The sequence below is a fragment of the Hetaerina americana genome, unplaced genomic scaffold (genome assembly GCF_022747635.1).
Source record: "Hetaerina americana unplaced genomic scaffold, ioHetAmer1.1.p SCAF_4, whole genome shotgun sequence".
In the NCBI taxonomy this organism is placed as follows: domain Eukaryota; kingdom Metazoa; phylum Arthropoda; class Insecta; order Odonata; family Calopterygidae; genus Hetaerina; species Hetaerina americana.
In genome coordinates this window covers 40,030,985-40,052,776 of record NW_027286985.1, presented here as the reverse complement: position 1 = coordinate 40,052,776, position 21,792 = coordinate 40,030,985, and the positions used below count along the sequence as shown (strand labels likewise).

The window sequence follows — 21,792 nt, the reverse complement described above, 5'->3', positions numbered from 1 at the left end:
TTATGTTACATACCTGATTCTTTTTTCTGGAAAACTTTCAAGATACGTTTGTTTTTGCCAACTCTTCAAAAATGTTGTAGAAATGTAACACAGCATTATCATCTTATTAATTTGTAGCGCACGTAACAACTGCTGTATTAGAATGTTGCTTCTTAATGTACGATACAGCAGTTCCCCATGCTTTCAGCATTTTTCTCATTGAGCTAGATGATTGTTGCTTTGCTGTTACCTCCTCCTCCTCAGGCAAACTCTCGTTCACAGTTTCTTCCTGTGAAACGCAATGCAACTTCATAAGCTCTTCTAGAGTCAGCTTTTCTTTGTTCTTGAGGATAGTACAAATCATTAATGCCAACCGATTGTATGCGTGTGAAAGGTCAGCTATGCTGACACCTCGTTCTCACTTTTGAATGATTTAATTTTTCATTTCTACGGTTATTTTTATTCTCTTTTGATTGTCTTCTTTTAGCTTTTTCTTTGGGGACATGTTTAAAACTATTCATAAAATATTGTTAAACTGTGCACGAAAAGTCACAAATAACATGCGTGAACACAAGTTTCGACAAATATGCGACCACTAGCAACACGATGATGCTAGTGGAACTTGTGTGAAACACAAGCGTAAACAGGCAGCACAATCACTCTGGGCATTCCCCTCTCCTTGTCACTCGCAATGCGAAGTGTCGCTCGCTAAGCAAATTATTCTTGGGCACAATATTTTTGTTAGTTATGTGAATTACTCGCTATTCAAAGTGCTCATTAAGCATTAATTATATCCACTGTAAACATCCCGCTGTTATTTCACAATGTTTTGTGGAATTAGTCATTTCAGCAAAGTCACTTTAAACAGCTCAGTAATTAACTGCCACTCAAATTTGGATGAATGTTCGTACAAATATGTTGAACTGGATGACATTTCTCATTGGGTGTACAAATAAGGTTTTAAAATTTTCTCAACAGGATTTTGGAGCGAATTGGTGCCCGAGCACTTTCTGCTCACTTGAGAAAATTCTGTGATTATTTGGTATTTGAGTTTGCCAACTCTGGAGGAGGTCAGCATGTAAATAAGTGTGTGGATGCTATAAATGACATGATTTGGAAGTATAACATTGTGACCATAGACAGGCTTGTATTGTGCTTGGTAAGTAATCTTCAATTATCTTAAACTCAAGCCATTTTTCGTATGAGAAGTAGTTGTGGTAACAAAATTATTTTACAGGCCCTCAGAACTCAAGAAGGGAGTGAAGCACAGGTGTGCTTTTTTATCATCCAGCTGTTACTGCTTAAAGCAGCAGAGTTTAGAAACAGAGTCCAAGAATTTGTAAAGGAAAATTCTCCTGAGCATTGGAAGCAGTCAAATTGGTAAGAATTCGGTGCTATGTTTAAACTCGATTTTTCATTTCCTTGAATTTTCTAATGAAAAAACTAATTTATAAGGTAATAAACAATGATATATGCATGTATGTTGTCTTTACATGTGCTCAAAAATTCATATTAAATTTGAAGCTACTCGTATGTCATTTTTGCGGCAATTTGATGTAAACAAAATATGCAAATAGGAGATCCACATCATATGATTAATGGTTAGTTGGATTACCAATTCAAAGTATATTGATATTTATGATTTAAACACTTGCCATGTACTCACCAAAATTTTACATGATAAATGTAGTCATAATTTACTTGGCATCATAGGTAGGTCTACACAATTGTGATTGAATTCAAGTTTACTCTATTCAAACAAGCAAGCAATTCAATGAAGGCCCTTGCATGCAACAACGTAACCTATTGTTCATCAATCTTTTATTCAATTCTGAATTAATTTGGAATATTTGCATTTAAAATTGGTGCACTTAATATGCGTAATGAGAATGCTATTCCTAGGTCACTTAATGTTTGCTTGATTGTTGGCTATTTACTAGATACTTATCTCTTGCACTGCATGCGGTTGGAATGGATTAGTGGGAGAGTCAAGAGTCAGATCTTCAAATATTGGCATGGTAGGCTCTACTGGTTTTCTGAGCCCTACTGTTTGCCACTCGAATAGAACTGTAAAATGTGGTCCAGCCTCTAAACAGATATTCAGCAGTTGAACAAGTGCTATATTTCAATTGGAGAAAATATATTTTCAAATTTTCCATCATTTGACATTGTTTTTCTTACGCTCCCCTACATTCTATATATCTCTAGATAGCCCCATTATATTACTGGCACAATGAAATCTGCTTTCTCTCAGCTCACATTGAACTTAATGCAATGACTTCCTGGCTATGCAATCACTTTTTATTGGCATTAAACAATGCCTATTGCATTTTAATTTACATTCAATGCATCCTTTAAAACTACACCTGAGCATTAGTAATTTGAACTATGATATATGTATGCATAGGGATATGGTAGTCGAGGGATAGTGTGTTGGACTACTGATCAGAGGGGCCGGGTTCAATTCCTTGGCATGCCTCACTGGGCACACTCTGCTCCACCCAAGCTTTGTGATTTTTCGGGTACCAGATCTTCCTGGGAAACCATAGTGGCATAGAAAAAGGATCTGACCCCCTTACCCTAATGCTTGAATTTCATATGCTGTTTAGTATAGTATTAGATACTCTCTACCATCACCTACCAAACCATCCTCTGGGTTGATTACTGTGTTTATGGGTTTTATGTGTATGCATATATCAAATTAAAACAATAATTTTTAAGTTACATTATAACAATCATTTATATTAGCATCTTTTATAATTTATACAATATATCTTATCATGTATTTATATTATTTCTTGTGGAACCAGAATTACTATTTGTGCATAGTTTCCATTCTAATTATTCAGTTATTAATGAATCATCATTAATATTTCAGTGAGTGGCAGGATGTTTGCCCAAAATGGAAAAAATAAGACAAAAAGTAGACAAAGTGTACTACTTGTGTAGTACTCCAAATTTATGCCAGATTAATATGCTTTGGTTGGTTTAATCTTTTTAGGCATAATATTTCATGGAGAAAGCATCTCTAAGGTTTAAACCTGTTCAATTCATATAAATAATTCTCTAATCATGTCATATTATTTCATCGTCTCAATTTCTTTCTAAATTATCTTTCCTAAGGCATGAGAAACATCTGGCATTTCACCGAAAGTATCCTGAGAAATTTGCACCTGAAGGTATCCTGGAACAAAGTGGTGGGCCGTCATCCCCTTACCATTCTTTGCCTGTCTATTTTGGAAACGTCTGCCTCAGATTTTTGCCAGTAAGTGACATTGAAGTCAAACTGTAAATACTAGTAATATGTATAGAACTCTAAATTTTAGAATACTGCCATCTGTGCATGCATAATATTGTATATTCAGTTAGCTCTCAATTATCCATGCTAACAGATGCATGATGAAACCCTGATAATCGAAAAATGCTGATAACTGAAATAGGTTGAAATATGTAATGAAGGATGAATATTAACAAAGGATCACCGATACGGTTTCATATTCATATGTAGAGATAGTTAACAAATTCTTTGTTGCATAGTAAAACTATATATTTGCTCACCTCAAAGGAGAACATGAATTTCTCTGGGCTAATGATAATCCGAAAGTTTAAATTGTAAAAAATTGTATAAATTGAAACATTAAACACTATTAATAACTTTTGATTTTTTGACCTCAATTAAAAACATTTAAAAAAACTAAGTATTTTCAAACGTGTATTTTTCAAAGAGTATATCAAAGAGTCAATTATTCAAGTCTTAAATTATCTCTATGATTGTAATTTTATCAAAAAAATTTCAAGTGTTGGGGGAGAGAATAGCATAGGTAATCCTCAAAACAAATAATTGTCTCGGGGGTATAATGGAGAATTTACTGTATGTAAGCATTCCCCATCCACTTGCTCGTAGTTGGGCTCTCTGCATCATTCAAGCATCAACATGTGCATATTCACACTTACATAGGTGTGTCTTAAACATTTTTCTTCGCTTTTATTTAGTGTACTTACGATTTTCTGTATTTTAAACGTCTATATTTTCTGTGACAAGTTCATTTTTTTCTGACAACTTGAAAAGTATTAATTCTAATATTTAGCTCACAGGTGATAGTTGGGAGTATGTTTGGAAAAGAAACTTGATTTCATACTTTCTACTTTTTTGACTGTTTAATATTTTTGAAAAGTTTTGTATTCTATCGGTGAAGAAAATTTGAGTTAAAAACATGCTTATATATTAAATCATTCTTGAAATTCAACAAATTTTAAGTTATGAAATATAAGAGTCACTATTGTTTATTCAGAATGTGTATAGAGATACCCAACACATCATATTTTTTAAATATTACAGGGTATGTTTTTGTTTTCAGGTTTTTGATATTGTAATACATCGTTATTTGGAACTGCCTCCAGTAACCAAGTCTCTTGAAACATTACTGGAACATTTGGGTTGCCTTTATAAATTCCATGGTCAGTACATTTAATTTTTTTCTTACTTAAACAGTGTTTTTAGGATAAGTTACCATGCTTACTCTAGTCAACAATGTTACCTGTTTCTTAAATGTTCATGCTTAGCATTCAATATGTTATGTAGTGCTATTGAGCAATGTGTTATGCAATTCACTGAAGTTCATTATCTTTAACCATTTGTTAAAGCAGGTTAATTTTTAATTTTTCAAGATATTTATCCTGTGTCAAGCTATAATTTATTCCCCATGTTGAAAATTCATCTATATGTGCAGTGAATCCCATCCCATGGACTACAGCCTTGACATGGTGAGGGATAGTCATTGAGTGGTGGTGTCACATTAGAAGCACTATTGAAGAAGACAATGGGAAACCACCTCAATCATTATTCCCATGCTTTATACGATAGGTAGTTTAGAGAAAATGAGTCCTGGCAATTACGGGACTTGGCCCAATCGGCCGTGTGCCATGACCAGCAGTGGGGAAAGGCAAGGCTTCCATGGTCGTCAACTCACAAAAACTTGCAAAGCAAATTCAACAGCAGCAGGGCAGAAGATGGAGAAGAAGAAGACCAAATTAGTTGAAATAGGAACTTGGAACGTTAGGACAATGTTGACGACTGGAAAATAAGAGAAAATAAAGCAAGAGATGGGAAGAGGAAATGCAGATATTTTTGGTCTATGCGAGGTGAGATGGAAGGATAGAGGGGATTACTGCAGAGGTAGTTATAAAATAATAAACAGCAGAGGGGACGAGAGCCAGCAAGGGGGTGCCATAATGTTGAATAGAAAGGTAGGAGAAGGGTAGTCAACTTAGAGCAAGCAACGTATGGAATATTACTTTTAGAGATAAAAGGAGAACCAACAAACTTGGTTATTATTCAGGTATACATGCCACCGAGCAACTATAAGGAAGAAGAGGTCAATAGGATATACGATCAGTTAGAGGACATAATCGCGTGTGTTCCGCAGGGAAACATTTGATAGTGATGGGGGATTGGAATGCGACGGTAGGCGAAGGAAGAGATGGTGACGAAGTCGGGGACTATGGTTTAGGCACAAGGAATGACCGCAGGGAGAAAGCAGTTCGGTGCTGTAGGAGACGCGGGCTAGTCATCACCGACACCTGGTTTAGACACCTCAAAAAATGTATGCATGGAAAAAGCCAGGTGACTCTGAAAGGTATCGGCTAGATTATACAGATTGCGGCAACATCCTGCGGCACTTCCTCTTTTCAAATGCAAAACGCATTCATAAAGGAAGTTATGTTGCTGCACCCTGTATTATAAATAGGCACAGATTTAGGTACAGTGTAATCAATTTACACAGTTTTGCAGTAGTGGCTGCAGACTCTGATTATAATATAGTTGTTGTGAAGTGTAGCGTCCGTTTCAAAAAGATAATGCAGGGGTGGCGGGTTGGGAAATCGAATGTAGAAGCATTAACAGGATTATCAAGGAAGGAGTATATGCAGGCTATAGAGAAAATCATGAATGAGGGAAAAGAGCTGAGTACTATCGAGGAAAAATGGAAATAAGAGGGTTGCTATTTATATTTTTAGCTTAATAATGAAAAGACAGTAATTTATTGTTAAAAATGGCTTTTTTTTTAAGTAATCTCTATGATAATCAATACACTTTTGCATGCGCTCGAGGGGCAAGTGGGGGTTGGAGATTCCAATGGGTAGTGTTAGGAAGAGGGGTAAGGCAGGGTTGTACTTTATTACTGGCACTGTTCAATGTATGTGTGGAGGAAATGATGAAAGAGGCATGGGAAGAACTAGAGGTAGGAATGAAAGTCAGAGTGAAATTCATGAAATCAGTTAGGTTTGCTGATGTCCAAGCTCTAGTTTGTCAGTCAGCCAAGGGGTTGAAAGCATTGCTGAGTGAATTGGAAACTCAGTGCGATAGATATGGGATGAGAATCAATATCAATAAAACAAAGGTTTTGTGGTTTTCCAGAAAGAGAATGGCTAAGCTAAACATCAAAATAGGAGGGAAAAACTAGAGCAGGCGGAATAGTTTAAATATCTAGGTAGTGTTTTGGACCAAAACGGTTGAAGTAGTACAAGCATAAGGAAAAGAGTTGTGTTAGGCAAAGAAGATTTCACTAGGAGGAGGGAACTGATGATGAGGAAGTTGTGGAAGGATGTTAAGAAAAGGCTCATCAAAACTTTGATGTTGAGCATAGTTATGTACAGCATGGAAACAAGGTCGCTGAAGCAGGATGATAGGTGTAGATTGGAAGCTTTTGAAATATGGAATATTTGAAATATATGAAAAAATTCATTTTTGAAGATTTTTTGCTGAACCAGTTTTGCATACATGTATAAATTGCAACATGTTATTAATTGCGTTTTTAAGTGGGTAGCATGACAATTAGTGTTAACAATAAGGGGTGTGTAATGTGGTTATACTTTAATCTACATGTATTCCAATTCCCTTTGATCAAATGTTTTGAGAGAGGGATTTTCATTAGTCTAGTGGTCATCACATGAAAGTTGGTGGTTTTCTGGAAAGGAGATGGCAGGAGTTGGTAGAGATAACTCCAACTGTACAATGTGGGATTAATTACATTGAAAATTCATGTCTGAGCGTGGTAAATTCATTAAGCATTTGGTAAAATTGGCAAAATTTATTTGATATTCCTGGTCAATTTCACTCATGAAATTTATCTTATCATGTTTAGGAAGTTTAAAAAATTTAATATTTTTCTGATGGTTGCTGTAACCTATTTAAACCATCATTTACATAAGTGTAACGAGATGCCAAATTTTTAATGTCTGCTTTCCAAATTGAACAGTTTATATATGAAGTTGTTGATGAACATTTCACATTGGCTGAAACTGCCATTGGCAATCAATTGCCATTTGCTACATGCTCCTCCAGCCAGTGTCATTCCAACACTTTTACTGTCCAAGTGTTATAACGAATTTAAATGTTTCCTGGCGTCTGAAGATAACCCAATATGGCAATGCCTGGGTCATGGAAACATAGTTACAAAGATTATTTCATTTTTCCTCCCCTGTAGAAGAATTCCATCAAGTTAAGCCCAAGATTATGAAGTTCATGAAGAGTACTATATAACTGTGTGTGATAATAACCTTATTGACCAATATGCTTGTCACAGGGATTTGTGTGAATGTGGGATGCCAAATTTCATTTGGAATATTGCTCTATGAAAGTGGGATGGAATGCCATTGTCAAAAATTGGTTGGTTATTTTCATTTTCATGATATATGATGGTTTAGTGAGAATATTTCTGTTCAGTGAGAAATTATTATGTTCGTATACTTTTGTATCTATTTACTGTGATGTTTTTCTTTTGTCATTTCCATTCATAGATCGCCCTGTAACCTACTTATACAACACCTTACATTATTATGAAAGAAAATTGAGAGATCGCCCTGCATTGAAACGAAGATTAGTTTCAGCTGTATTGGGATCACTTAGAGAAATCAGGCCCCATGGCTGGAGCCTGTCAGAAGCATATCAAGGATATATGCAACGACAACCTGATGATATATCCTGGTTACCTGATTTAGATTACTATGTCCGGCTTGTTCGCCGAATTGTGGAAAGTATCCTTTCATAGATGATATTTTCTAGATTTTACTGATGTTGCACCACAAGTAGTAGTATTAGGTGTCCATCATAAACCTAGTAAAAAAAGAATGTGTTTAAGGACTGTCAATTCAAAAATAATTATGCAGTAACCAGTATATTGTCTAGAGTCTATGGTTTGTGGTATTTTACTTGTATTATGTTAGTTTGAATTTCTTATTAGAAAACTGGAAGGAATACAGTTAATAAGATATATATTGCAGCATCATTTGTGTATCATAATTTGGTTAATTATATGTTTATATTTATTTATATGAAGAACTTTGCTCTTATAGCCACTTAGAATAGTTTATTAAAAAAATAGTCCCTATTAGAGATAGTAAGAATGTTTCAGCATGGGCAGTGGATATTTGGAGGCCAGGAAGCAATCAGAGTCATTTACTTGTGGATGAAGGGGCAGCTTCATAGGTCTAAAATTTCCACCATCCATGAGTGCCTCAACATTGTTTCTTCTCTCTCTGTTGGTGAACATTATACATATGTAATCGTTTCATTCATTTTTATGCTTGTCCACTGAAAAACTTGGGGTCCTGTGAGAAATTAACTTCAGACCTTATAAGATTGGAATAGGAATAAAGAAAAAAGATTCTAAGAAATAATTATTTATATTTGCAGCAGGATACCTGTCTTATATTAATGGAAATCTGTTGTAAGAGGGGAAATTTAATCTTGCCATGATAATTTTTCTTTTTGTTTTGAAGTCTGCCATTGAATTTTGTATTATATGCCTTAATTCTAATATTTTAGCTATGTCTGGCAAACCTCATTTTCCAACCACAGATTGGCGTTTTAATGAGTTTCCTAATCCTGCTGCCCATGTTTTATACGTGACTTGTGTAGAACTAATGGCCTTACCTATCCTTCCTGCCACTGTGGGCAGCAGTCTGCTGGATGTCATAGCAAGAGGGTATGTGCATGGGTTATTGACTGGACTGTGATAAGTATGGATTATTGACTGGACTGTGAAAAGTTCTTAGCAAAGTGCTAAAAACTTGGATGTTATTGAGCTGTTTTTAATTAGTGGTATTTACCCAAGTTAGAAATCAAAGTACATCACTGTATATTTGTCTCATTTTTTATAAATTTTAAGAGAAAAAAGTTGTTGTCTCATGCAATCATATAAATATAGTAAACTCTTAAGAAAGTTTTCCAAATATATTTTACATGAAAATGTATATTAGTTAATTGAAGTGTTAATTGTGTATAATTTCAGGTTTTATTGGGCTTTTTTTCCTGATTTCCATGCAATTCATGAAATGCATATTTTTTTATTAGCAACTGTGATTGTTTATTTTATTTACTTTTGTATTATCTTATTCCGCTGTTGACCCAATCCAAATAATTTTATGCTTGACCGCACAATATTTTTTGAGAAAACACTTTGATGTTTATTTGTGTTGAAATTACTAAGTTTGTCATGATAATGTGGTAACCTTTTTTCTTTTATTATCAAGGTATACTGTCATTCCATCCAGCCAGATTGAAATGTGGATTAACTCTGTTGGGCTCATAATGGCTGCCATGCCAGAATCATATTGGTCTGTGCTTCATGACCGTCTGATTGAAGTGATGGGATGTCCCCAGTTGGCTCATTGGACATACCAAAACACGCCATTCCAATTGTTCAACTTCGCAACTACTCATGAATCTCTTTTGGAAAACAAATTCTCTTATACTTTAGCCCTGGCACATTCCATGTGGCATCATGCTGGTGTGGGACAACTCAGCACAGTTCCTCAGTAAGGAGTTTATATTATCATTCTTGGTTCATATAAATCACAAAGTACCTTACCTAATTTCTTCATTTGATCGTCAATCTATTTTAGGTTTATTTTTGGGCATAACAGGTTGCAAAAGCTACCATGAAGTCATTAACTGACTTTTCATCTTAGCCATGAAAATCTGTATAAAATTCACGTAGTAGGTACCACTATGGTCATAGTATCACCACTATGTTGGGTCTAATACACCTTTTTTGTTTAAATTGTTTATTTTTTATCACCAATGAGAACATGTATGTTACGCATAAACAGTTCAGGCCAGCTTTATGTTAGAAGTAGAAAGCATGTAGCTAAATTGATCAGTTGTGGAAACAATATTTCACTGTGAAACTAAAAACATTTTTGATGTTCTAAGCAGGGTGGTCAGTCAATCATGAAAACCATGAAATAGACCCTATTCCTACTTATAATTTCATATTCATTATGGCCAATGCCTTGGTGGATCAATTACTTTATCTTACTTTGGGGTAGACTAGAAGTCCCATGGTAGTAGAAAAAAATAGGCTGTTGAGAGAAATTTCAAAAAGGCAGGATAAGTGGATGCAGAAGATACTGGGAGGCAATAGAATGCTAAAGAGGTTGACAGGGAAGATGCTGTGACAGCTCACAATGGGGGGGGGGGGGGGGGGAAATAATAGGCATTTTGAGTGGAATTAAGGAGTTAGCAATTATGAAGAACTAAAGAATGAATATATGCGGTATGAGGTTTAAGGATATTTTCTGTTGTATTAATTGGGAATTGGGGCTAGGGTTTATCAAAAACCTACCTTAGCTTTTAGCTTAAATATTTTTTGTTACCGACTAGGTTTTGATGTACTACATCATCTTAAGGTACCTGATGTTTTTATGATGCATTGAAATACAGTCGGTATTCAAGAAAATGTTTTCACTTGTGGAAAAGTGCTACTATTCGACCATTAATACCTTTCTTTTATTCCTACTACATACAATATCCAATATTGTTTGCTCAGTGCTGCTTAAAATGTTCTATGAAGGCTCATAATTGTGCTCAAGGAATAATTACAAAGAGGTTAACTAATATAGATGCATACATATAGAGCATGAGTGGACTTTACCCTCATCTATCAAACTAACCTTCGTTTCAGTTCACACACTAAACCAACCTGGCAGTAGGATATTACCTTGTGAGGGGCTGTCAAGAATTTTCTTTACTGTTTGTGTAACATTTTAATAGCCTCTTTCCACACCTTATTGCCATTGTAAGAATATAATAATGCCAGGATGGCACAAAACTCAGTATATATTGAATGAATTAATAGTAAAAAGTTTCAAACTTAGTGATTTGCCATTAGAATGATTTTTTCTGTGCAACAAAGAATTGCCAACACATTGAAAAAATTAAATTTTTGATGCATGAAGGTCCTATTCCTACTTTATAAGGATATAATCTTATAAAACTAGCCCATAAGAGCGGTTATAGTGTTTGTGACTGTAAAAATCTGTCTTATGGCTTTTCTGTTGGACAACCTTTAAATAAAGAAATAATTTACTATAGGCTAATTTAAAATGTGTATTTCTTCTTATTATAGGTTTGTAAAGGAATGTTTGAGGCCATTGGTTCGTAGTGAAGAGCAATTACTCTTCCTTTGTCATCTTGTGGGCCCATTTCTTCAAAGGTTCAATACAGATCATCCACGCTGTGTGATGGATCTCACATTGCAATTATACGAGTCATTGGAACAGGTTGACAAAAGTGTTCCAGTACTCAGATATATGGATCCAATATGTGATTTGCTGTATCCTTTCTCAACATTTGTACAAAATTTGCGGTATTATATGTTGTAGCATGTGTGTAGATTTCTTTTGGTGTTCTGAATTCATGGGGAGCAATTTTTGTGTTTGCATGCTATAAATACCACTTTTTTTTATACCATACCCTTTAGGAACCATTATTTTCCTTTCTGATTGTTTACCTGGAATGAGGTCTCATCAAATTTTCTTTTAATCACCAAATCTCTTTTCACCTTTGAAATTCATTTAATTTGATCTTGGATCACTGTTTAATTATTCTTGTGAACATTTTCCCCTGGAATAATATTCTTCGTCTGAAGAAACAATCTCTTTTGCCTTTGACATGGTCAGATATTTTTCCAATTGACTCAATGATATTGTGGACTTTAAACTATTAGTTTCAGCTAATGTACAGAGTTTACCCAATTAGTTTAGATTCCTTTTCTTGGATGAAATTCCTGTCACCATTATTTTACTTTCAAATAACTTTGGGAGATACTGCAACTGTAGCTTTAACGTAGTCATCCACTAACATGCCTTAAAATGCGACATTTTTAGGGTGTAAAAATCATTTGCCTTGATACCTTGATATTTGACCAGGATTGTTATAATTGTTCACCATCGCTTGAAAAGATTATAACATAACTAATCATAGGTGTTTAATTTTAAATTTATCCCCAGTAAAGATGTAAAATACACTTTGAACATGATAGTTAACTTATATAATGTCATTAGATGCAAATGATTTCTGTAGATGGAACCAGAAAGCTTTGGTCAGTTGAAGAATTGGGTCTCTCTAATGTGTCATTTTCCTTCCAATTATTTTTTTCTCATATCACCTTCATTCATGAATCACTTTGAGTTAGTCTTCATGTTAGGATATTTTGGTGAAATTTAGTGCTTTTCGGTGAAATTTAGTCCTTTTTGCATTTTGAATAGTATTTACTTGTTTAGCAGAAACAATATCTCTGACATAAAAAATATATAAATATAATAAAAAAGTGAGTAATAGGAAAATATACAATGGAAATAGGTTAACATGAAATTTGTGGGACCAATCCAAGAGTTTTGTGTTAACCTGATGTTGTGGTATCAGAATTCCATCCTGTATTTTCCTGCCACTGTTAGTTACATTTCCAGGGCTGTTGACAGAAATTCACATAATTTTTTGCTTCTCTTGCGATAAGCACCTGTCCAGTGCCTTAATGCCGTCCATAACAATGCTTCCATCATCCCAGCCATTTTATATTCTGTGTATTCCGCAAAATATTTCTGTACATTTTTGAGGCAGTAAGGATTAAGAAGTTTACCGATAGGTAACAGAGGTATCTTTTCAAAGCCATTGGAATTGTTTGCAACCATGACAGTATTTCTTTCTTTAGATTTTTCCATTGGAATACTGCTCATTTTTAAGTGCTAAGTATTTTACTGGTGGTGACAAAAAAAATTCTGGATCCATTTGCATTGAAAACGTTAAGCCCGAAGAAGGAAGCAAGGTGTAAGAAGGAAGATGTGGAAACATGGTCATTTAGGCAAGATGATGGGCATAGATAGGAGACCTTTTTGAAATGTGGGTGCAAAGGGGGACAGAAAAGATAAAATAAACCGAAAGGGAAACAAAAGGGGATGTGCTGGCCATAGTGGGGGAGGAGAGGGGATTGTTGGAAGAAGCAAAAGGAAGCTGGAAAGATGGACACAGAGTATTCTTATTGGTAGAGATGTTGAAGAATCTGATAGAGGGAAGAACATTGGGCCAGTAAGGAAGGGTCAGGAATAGGAAAGGCATTTTGGGTGGAATGAGGGGAGGAAGGAGGTATGTAGAATTGAAGGACTTACTGTAATATCGGATGTCAGGCTATGTTTTGTTTGGAGAGGAAAGTTATCTATACAAACTCTACCTTAACTGGTAGAATACCAATAATAATAGTGTATTGACATAATATAACACAATGGTTGTGGTCATTGATTTCTTCTCTTCTTTGTGTATGATTGTTTTGGGGTGAATTACTTAGATATCCAACATCAATTTTCATTTCGGTTATTACTCGTTAAAATGATTGGGTTGGTAAGCTTGTTGCCTCATTATAGGGTCTCTGTTTTCTGGCTGTGGTATTCGCACTATTATTAGCTACTATTAATGGATGGAAAATTAAAACCATCTCCATATTTAAATAACTTTGGATATTCTTACTAAATAGTTGTGTGGTCATCTAAAAGAGCATATTTACAGCTAGGCATTAATGACAAAAAAAGAGAAATGATAAAAGTTACTCTAAACAATCAATTGAAGTTGATAAATGAAGTTTTTTTAGATAATAAGTTTTAGAAAAAACGTATTGGCTTTCAAATTATGCAAAATTGTACATGGATGTATTTGGCCTTACAGGTCTTAATCACCAGTATTGTCTGAAATAGAGTGGCTGGGTAAAATAATTATTTTGACGTGAATATTTTAAGATTATTGCAATAAAATAGACATGATGCCCTGAAGCAACCATCCTCTTAGGTTGTGTAAAATCTGCACCCATACTTGTAGGGCTTAAGGTGTTGTAATTTTGATTTTATACAGCTAGTTTAATTTGGCAAGGTTTGGAAACTTGAGATAATACATTTCAAAAGATTCAAATGCCTCTAAAACAGGTGCATATGTTGGATTTAATTAATTGGATCGTGTGGTGAATTTAGATAGGAGTTTCATAAAATGTATGTGTCAATTGATGTGATACTACAATTGAATGTAGTTTATTATAATGAATATTTAATGCCTTTATCTTCTACATTTAAGTAAGTTGAGTCATCCATTTCTACAAATGCCCGTAGCTTTTATGCTATTGGCATGTCGAGATGAATAAGTGGTGGCATTGGACAGAAATTCTTCACATTTACAAAGTTGTAGTAATATTAAAAATTGAAGGGCAGTCTTACCCTGAATGCCCAATTCTCTCTATATTTGTCTGTGGCTAGTTTTTTTTAATGATTAACTTGAGTTTGATAACTGTGAAATCTGTTAATTTAAATTCTTTTAAAAATATATATTTCAAGATTTATTTTTTAAATATGCCAGTCAGATGACAATTGATGGAAGAACCAATGAGAAGAAGGATGGTTATGGAGGCTATGAGCTTCCACTTCACATTTCCTGTTCTGAATACTTGTCCTTTTTTTTCAAATTTTATATTCCTTAACCTGCTGTAGATACCACATTAAATATATGTTTGTAGGAGACATGATGAAAGCAGAGGTGGAGGGTGTTATCAGGAAACTAAGACCAGCTCTTCAGATGCGGTTAAGATTCATTGCACACATCAATATAGAGGAAATTAATGCTGTGTGATTATAAGATATATTTTGTTCCTCTGAGCATCTTCAGTTTTTTTTCAAAAAAACGTACACAAATTGTTGTTATTATGCAAGAGACGTTCACCTCCTAGTGATAATAACGAAATGGTGATTTTCATCAACCTTAAAGGTTCTGTGGACATTCCAAAATGACTGACACAAGCAGTGGAGTGCTCTGTTAGTGTTAAAAGTGGTGTTCTTTTCCTCATATCAGTATTAAGAATTGTTGCTTCAAGACAAGACGCCCATTTTTATCATTGACCATCAATCCACTCCAGATTGCAAGTTTTGGAGTTCTGGTTTTCTACTTGAGACAATCCTTGAGTTGTACTCTAATAAAATAGTTGTCATTTTTTCACCTTGATTGTAATGTGAAAGTTTTATAAAATAAATTATTGAACTGGGAGTATTCAACTTTGCAATTAAAAGTTATTTCTTCATGGCATGAAAGAGGGACACCAGTAGAATAGAATCAGAAACCATGGTGAAACTTATCTATCAACAATAAATTTTAGGTTGCCTTTTGTTATTAACTTCCATTCACATCCCTGTTGCCAATGTTCCCCTCATGAAGGACTACCAATTCTAGTATTAATACTTCTGTTATTTTATGAAGTCTACTCGTATACATCTTAATTTCAAGTTATTATTGTCTAATAATTTTTCAGTGATATAATACAATTCCTATTCCAAGCTATGAAACCAGAATGTTGGTTAGAAGTATTAGGGAAAGACAACTACAGTATGAAGAAAGCATGAAATTCACACATTGGGGTTGGAGTTTGCTCCTAACCGTGAGTCACCAGTGATTACCCAGGGAGATAAGATTCCCAAAAAGAACATCTTGGGTGAAGCTTTGTTGCCACCAGTTTGGACCGTTCTTGAAATAAGCAATAGCCAGCAATTGAATAGAATTGTCCTTGGTAACATAAATATAGCTGAAAAATTATTTGCAAAGTTTTCTTACCGACTAGTACTTCCTCAATGTTGTTACTTGGGGAGGTATCAAATTATGGAAATCATTTCACATTTATAACATCGATCGGTGCCCATGAAATTGAGGAGGAAAGTGATGCCACCAGTATTTGCCCCATGTGAACATCTTGATGTTTTAAAAAAGTATATCATGACATAAGTATAAGCAGACACTAGAGTTTCTAATAGTGTCATGAAGAAAGCAATTGCATCGAGATCTCAAGAAAAGTTGAGATCTAATATCTGATCAACCCCATAAGACCAAAGAATTTCAAGAAGTCTTTTTTCAATAGTCTAATTGCTTTCCAATACAACAATTACTTCATGCATTCAAGTTCTCTCATGATCTGAAATGCCATTAGAAAATTTGCAGCTTGTTATATTTTCTTATCCATTTTATGCAATTCTATCACAAATCACCCTGAGATTAGATCGGAGAATTGTTTCTCAAATAATGACACGCTAATTTGTGTCCATAAGTTTCTTTATCATAAAAAAAGTCAGATTGAGGTGAAACTGCCCAATGGAGATCAGCTTCAACACATGGCTAAAAACCTTACATGGCAAAAAAAGTTCAGTATTTATGCTAGTCCTAAGTGTCCAAAAGACTCAAAAATATATTTCTCACATTATTATAAACCCATTGTTTATGAATTCGTGCAAATCCAAATTAGGATTTACTATTAACCACCACACTTTTCCTTGAAAAAGATTGCACCACGTGAGTTACTCTGACAATTGTAGTGTGTTCTTTATGATAAAAACTAATCATTAATTTTCATTGCTAATTTCTAAAACAATACAAAGCAGTACATATGAAAATTTGAAACCACAACAAGTTCTTGGTCATCTGAAATGATTTCATCAATGAATTAAGCATTAATTAATGAATAAGCATCATGCTTTACATTATGGGTAATAATGTTTTCCAGCATTGAGCAACATCTACCCATTCCCAATTATGAACTCAAAGTTACAAATATTAAAGAGTTTAAACAGGGTATTTTTATTTGTATATCACAAACAGCAGAATAAGCCATCTGTGATGTCATATGAATAAATAAACATAGGGTATTCAATGGTCAACACTGAGGCACCATCCATAAATGATGTCATCCACTTCGAAAATAAGGGGTTTGGTTCACTACTAAAAGCAGGAGTGATTTGGGTCACCCATGATGTAATTGTTGGCATGACCAACTGCACCACTCTCATTTCATTAGCTAGCCCTGAAACATCCGATATTCCTATTAAAATAAACGACTGTTTAAGATTATGGCAAGCGATTACACTATTTTATTCCTTAATGTGTTCAGAATTTTTTCCTAAAACAATTTTTTGATTTCATTTGATTTCTGAGAGTGGGTGACAAGCAAATTTCTTAAGGCTGTAATGACACTTGCAAATTTCAACCATTGCATCAAGATTAAGGGTTTATGGGAGCAAATTAACATTTTATGGGGGAATTAACTCTAGCATGATGAAATGTGACAAAGGTGTAGTACGGACTGAAAATGAATAAGGATGGCTTAACATCATTTACGTACAGCACCTAATAAAAATGTCAACAGTTTACCTATTACAATATTTACATCAGTATTTCAAATTAAATAAACCTTGACAATTTTGTTATCAATTCAAAAGATTGCCATAAACTTTCCAAGTATATCCATGTCACATAATGGCTACTGAAAGTAAATTTTCACAGAATGTCAAACTATAATTTAATGGAAGACCTTATGGATGACAGTTATTTAGGAGCATTTTAGATACCTCCATTTACATATGAAATTAAAAAATTTCCCAAATTATCCATAAAATACATTCTAATGCATTACCAGTCCAAACTGCAAGTTGGCTGTCTTTCAAAGTCATCACTCAAGTTTATATTTCATAAAATACATGGATTGTTAGTCCTGTCTAAAAACCTGTGTAGACAATGGATATCGAGGTAGCTATCATGACTCACAGTTTTTTCCAGTGAAACACCTTACTATTTCGAAATGTTCCTTACGTTGAGAATTCTACATAGCCATTAAATTCATTTATTGAACAAATCTTAAATAGGGGAGAATAAATTTCATTCAAAATGGTTTGAGAGCATGTTTCAACGAAGTTGGCAAAAGTAACCCTCAATTAACATCAGCTAATGACAGAAGGTTATAAACTTATGATTGTGGAAAATAACAATAAAATTTTCCAACAATAATAAAAATACACTTAAATTTTTTCAAATACCCCCAAATCAGGAAAATTGTGCCATTTATCATTTATAAAATGTATAGCTCTTAGTTTGTGCTTTCACGAGTGTATTACATATTAAAAAGTTGTAACATGTAGACGCTAACTGTATTTAAAAGCCGCAAATGGAAAACGTAAACTTAAGTCATTTGGTGCTTCAAAGAAAGTCTGACCAATTTATTTCGAAGTTTCTTTTCAAAACAGAATCGCTCCCAGAAGTATTAAAAAATTTACAAAATTCATATTCTGGATTTCAGTCTTTAAGAATTGATGACAAAAGTTAAACCTGATTTTTGGTGATGCCAATTTGAAGCTTACATGGCATCATCCTAACCTCATCTTCGCTCCGACTTTGTACCATTTCGATGGCTCACTCGGCCTCAGGATCTCCCCTTGGATATTTTTCCTGTGCCTCCCTGAATTGAGGAATCATTTCCATAACGTGTGGAACTTTTGTTACCAATTGAGTTCTGTTGTGTGGTCCCACCACTATTTTGTGACCGATTACTAACTGCAGATTGTGCAGTTCCTGAATTCACCAAGGATGGGGTTTGATTGACTGTAGATCCACCATTACTACCATTGCTTGGATTGATATTTAAATTATTTCCACTATTGTTACCATTTCCACCAGGTATATTGTTACTCCCTGAACCGTTATTTCCTCCTATCCCACCACCCGCTGCAGGAGGACCCTGATTGAAGTATTGAGAGGGGGTTGGATTGGGCTCACTCATATTTGGCTGTTCCGTAAAAACCATACAGAACTCTCCCATTTTCTGTATATCCCCATTTTTCCCCGAATACAAAGTCAAACAATTACGCCAAATGGCGGAATAACCCTTCGTCAACCGAACAATGTCCCCAGGAGCTAAAAGCTGCCCTGGTTCGTCCCAAAGAGAGACATTGATACATGCCGAGTGATCAGCAACTTTACAAGTTCGTACTTCCCGATTCTCCTTTGTGACAGTTGGGTGGCCAATTTCCAATATTATAAACACCACATTAATATTCTTCAGTCCAGGCCTTATATCTTTAATCTGTACAAATTCCATTTCACTATACCTAGAGATCTTTGGCCCACGAATTTTTACAACACCAATCACTATCGGCTCTATAGAAGAACCCGTCCGCTCGAGTGCTACTAAATTTAACACGGATGTTCAGTAACGTTGTATGTTGAAGAAACAAAATTCTGGGGCTTGATAGCAGGATGACGGTGCAAACAGCTCCAGGTGACAAATGGGTGTCACCTCTTCACAACAAATGCATAAGAGCACCTGTTGACACTCAGCAGTGTATCCCTGTACAGGTTTTGGAAAATTGAAGTTAAATAAAGAATTGAACGGGCGACTGGTATAAGAAAAAGGCACAAACAGGAGAATTTATTCATAAAACAAAGGAAAAACTACACTCGGTCAACACGAAAGAAATTACTTTCCAAGGAACTGCCAACAAATAAATATTAACACTCAAAAGGCTCAAACACTATAAGTTGTAATATTATGACACGATCTCTTGAAATCAAGGGTGACCAAATTCACTTATGGACTATAAGAAACTGAACAAATTTTCCGAAATGTGAAAATCATAAAAAAATGAATATTTTGAAAGCTGAGCCAATATATTTTTTGTCCATATTCCGAGTTGATAAGCAAAGTTGATTCAGAATAAAAATTATCATACGTCAAGGCAACAGGAAGTACCCATTTTTCCCATCACAAATAAATGGAAAAACAAAAGGAGGTACGCGACCCCGTTCCTATGAATCAATTATTATTCACTGAGCACCATCTAGTACTCAGGTAATAATAATTGATTAACTGAACACCATCTGGCTGGTCACGCTGTCAAATTTAATTTAAATGACTACTGAAAAACTTATTACTGCACAAATCGCAAGTTTCCGAGGCAAAATAAAGACATTGACGTTTAAAACGTTTTATGCTAGGCTCTAGGTGAATTAATGACCCTATACGCTTCATACCAAGTACAGATGCTTAAACGACACCTCTTGCACTCCCTTCAGCGAGCATTGCAGGATATCACCTTCATCATAACGAGGAAATAAACGACTACAGATATAGGCCCTGCTACCCTCATAGGAGTATTCCCCCCCACCCATTCCTTCTACTAGTGGGTCACGTGATGCCGTTACATCGCAGCGCTCCTGGCGTAAGTGAAACGAATGATTCCTTGATTCAATAAAGCATGAACACACAGCGTAAAATCACCGTTGAAGTCAACTTGTCAAGTTATTCGCTGGTGTGATATTTGGAAAAGAAGATCATCAATTTTCTTGTTTATAAGATTTTTGTAAATTGCAATATCATGTGTTAGCAGCTGTTGAAAATCAATGAATGGCAAAATATACAATGACAACGGCGTGATGTATGGTTTACGGTTACATTCAAGTTTCAAATTCCTAAATTTTAGTCGCTATTCAAGTGTTGGTAGCTTCCAAATTTTGAGTAATATTAATCAGCAAATCATTAATGCTTTTGAACCATTATTGTATCCCCTTCCCACAATAAGTTTTTAAAACTTGCTTTGTGATGTAATTATTCAACTTGGTTTCATAGGATAAGTACGTTGATTTAAGTTATTTCAACTAATAACACGACAGGGTAATTTGAGAAGCCATAATTTACACTCTTTACGAGCAGCTGGGTTCCATCAGCATAAATGGTGCCAATCATCTTGACCCTACCATAATCCTGAAATTAGTCAGTGAGTGAGGAAGTATTCAGCCAATTAATTATAACAGATAGGCGAAATTTGAGATTTAAAAATTTTTAGAAGAAAGTAGAATTTCGAAACAAATGGACTCCAAATGCTTTGGGAAAAGTTGAATTTTTTTGGTTAGGAAAGGAATTTAAGGTTCGGGATTGCGTATTTCATTAAGGGTTTTTGCATGTGTTGCGGGACCAGGATTTTTAATTTATTCAGACGTTTACACTGTAAATGTCATCATCTAAGTTTATAAGGGAGTTGCCTTTATCTGAGCTTCAAATGTTTTTTTTTTAATTTAAGGATTTACAAATGGGCAATCGTATGCCTTATATTCATTCACGGGTAGGTTTTAAGCAGTCATTAACATCTCGAGAGAACTTCCTTTCTAACTGACCGTGCTATCTTTTGTCATTTCTCCCGGACTTTCACTTACCTTCATGCTTTTTAGGAAGCCTATTCTAATCCAGAGAAATAAGTGAACAGTTCATTCATTCAAAAATGCCGAAAGAGTAACCAGAAGTTTGGAAAAGGCTAACATATTAAATTCCTTCTTTCAAAGCGTCTTCACCAATGTCTCAGATATCTTATCAAATCGTGCCGGCCAACCGATGCCCAAAATTGAAATCCCTTATAATGGAAATGAAATTTTGCTTAAAAATATTCCACCTAATAAATCCTTCTGGCCCGCGAAAATACCCGCTCGTATATTTAAGAAACTGCCATCGGAAATGTCACCATATTTAGAAGTAATATTTAAGAATTTGATAGTAAATCACAAGGTTCTAAGAGATTGGAAAACGGCGGATCTAACATCAATTTTTAAAAGAGAGCCGAGGAGGAACCGAACATGTACGGACCTGTTTCCCTCACATCAATTTCATGCACAGTTATGGGACATATAGATGTTAGTTCGAT

At 34.8% G+C, this 21,792-nt stretch overlaps 2 protein-coding genes across 3 annotated transcripts in view; one reads left to right on the top strand and one right to left on the bottom strand.

The window, feature by feature from the left end:
* The window catches only part of MED23 (mediator complex subunit 23), a 38,770-nt gene extending 23,441 nt beyond the window's left edge, over window positions 1-15,329 (top strand). For both annotated transcript variants that reach the window (XM_071589934.1, XM_071589933.1), the window contains 9 exons: window positions 958-1,138; window positions 1,217-1,359; window positions 3,103-3,244; window positions 4,338-4,437; window positions 7,777-8,013; window positions 8,804-8,963; window positions 9,511-9,795; window positions 11,388-11,594; window positions 14,785-15,329. In XM_071589934.1, coding sequence (XP_071446035.1) covers window positions 958-1,138; window positions 1,217-1,359; window positions 3,103-3,244; window positions 4,338-4,437; window positions 7,777-8,013; window positions 8,804-8,963; window positions 9,511-9,795; window positions 11,388-11,594; window positions 14,785-14,923 — 1,594 coding nt within the window. In that variant the 3' untranslated portion in view covers window positions 14,924-15,329. The remainder of the gene's footprint in view (window positions 1-957; window positions 1,139-1,216; window positions 1,360-3,102; window positions 3,245-4,337; window positions 4,438-7,776; window positions 8,014-8,803; window positions 8,964-9,510; window positions 9,796-11,387; window positions 11,595-14,784) is intronic.
* A 1,556-nt stretch (window positions 15,330-16,885) lies between these two features.
* Window positions 16,886-20,237, bottom strand: LOC139692373 (SOSS complex subunit B homolog). The gene is made up of 2 exons (XM_071590532.1): window positions 20,132-20,237; window positions 16,886-19,448 (listed from the first exon to the last, which is right to left on the bottom strand). Exon 2 carries the CDS (start codon window positions 19,197-19,199, stop codon window positions 18,525-18,527), a length of 675 nt encoding a protein of 224 aa, XP_071446633.1. The 5' UTR covers window positions 19,200-19,448; window positions 20,132-20,237; the 3' UTR covers window positions 16,886-18,524.
* Between the last annotated feature and the right edge of the window lie 1,555 nt (window positions 20,238-21,792).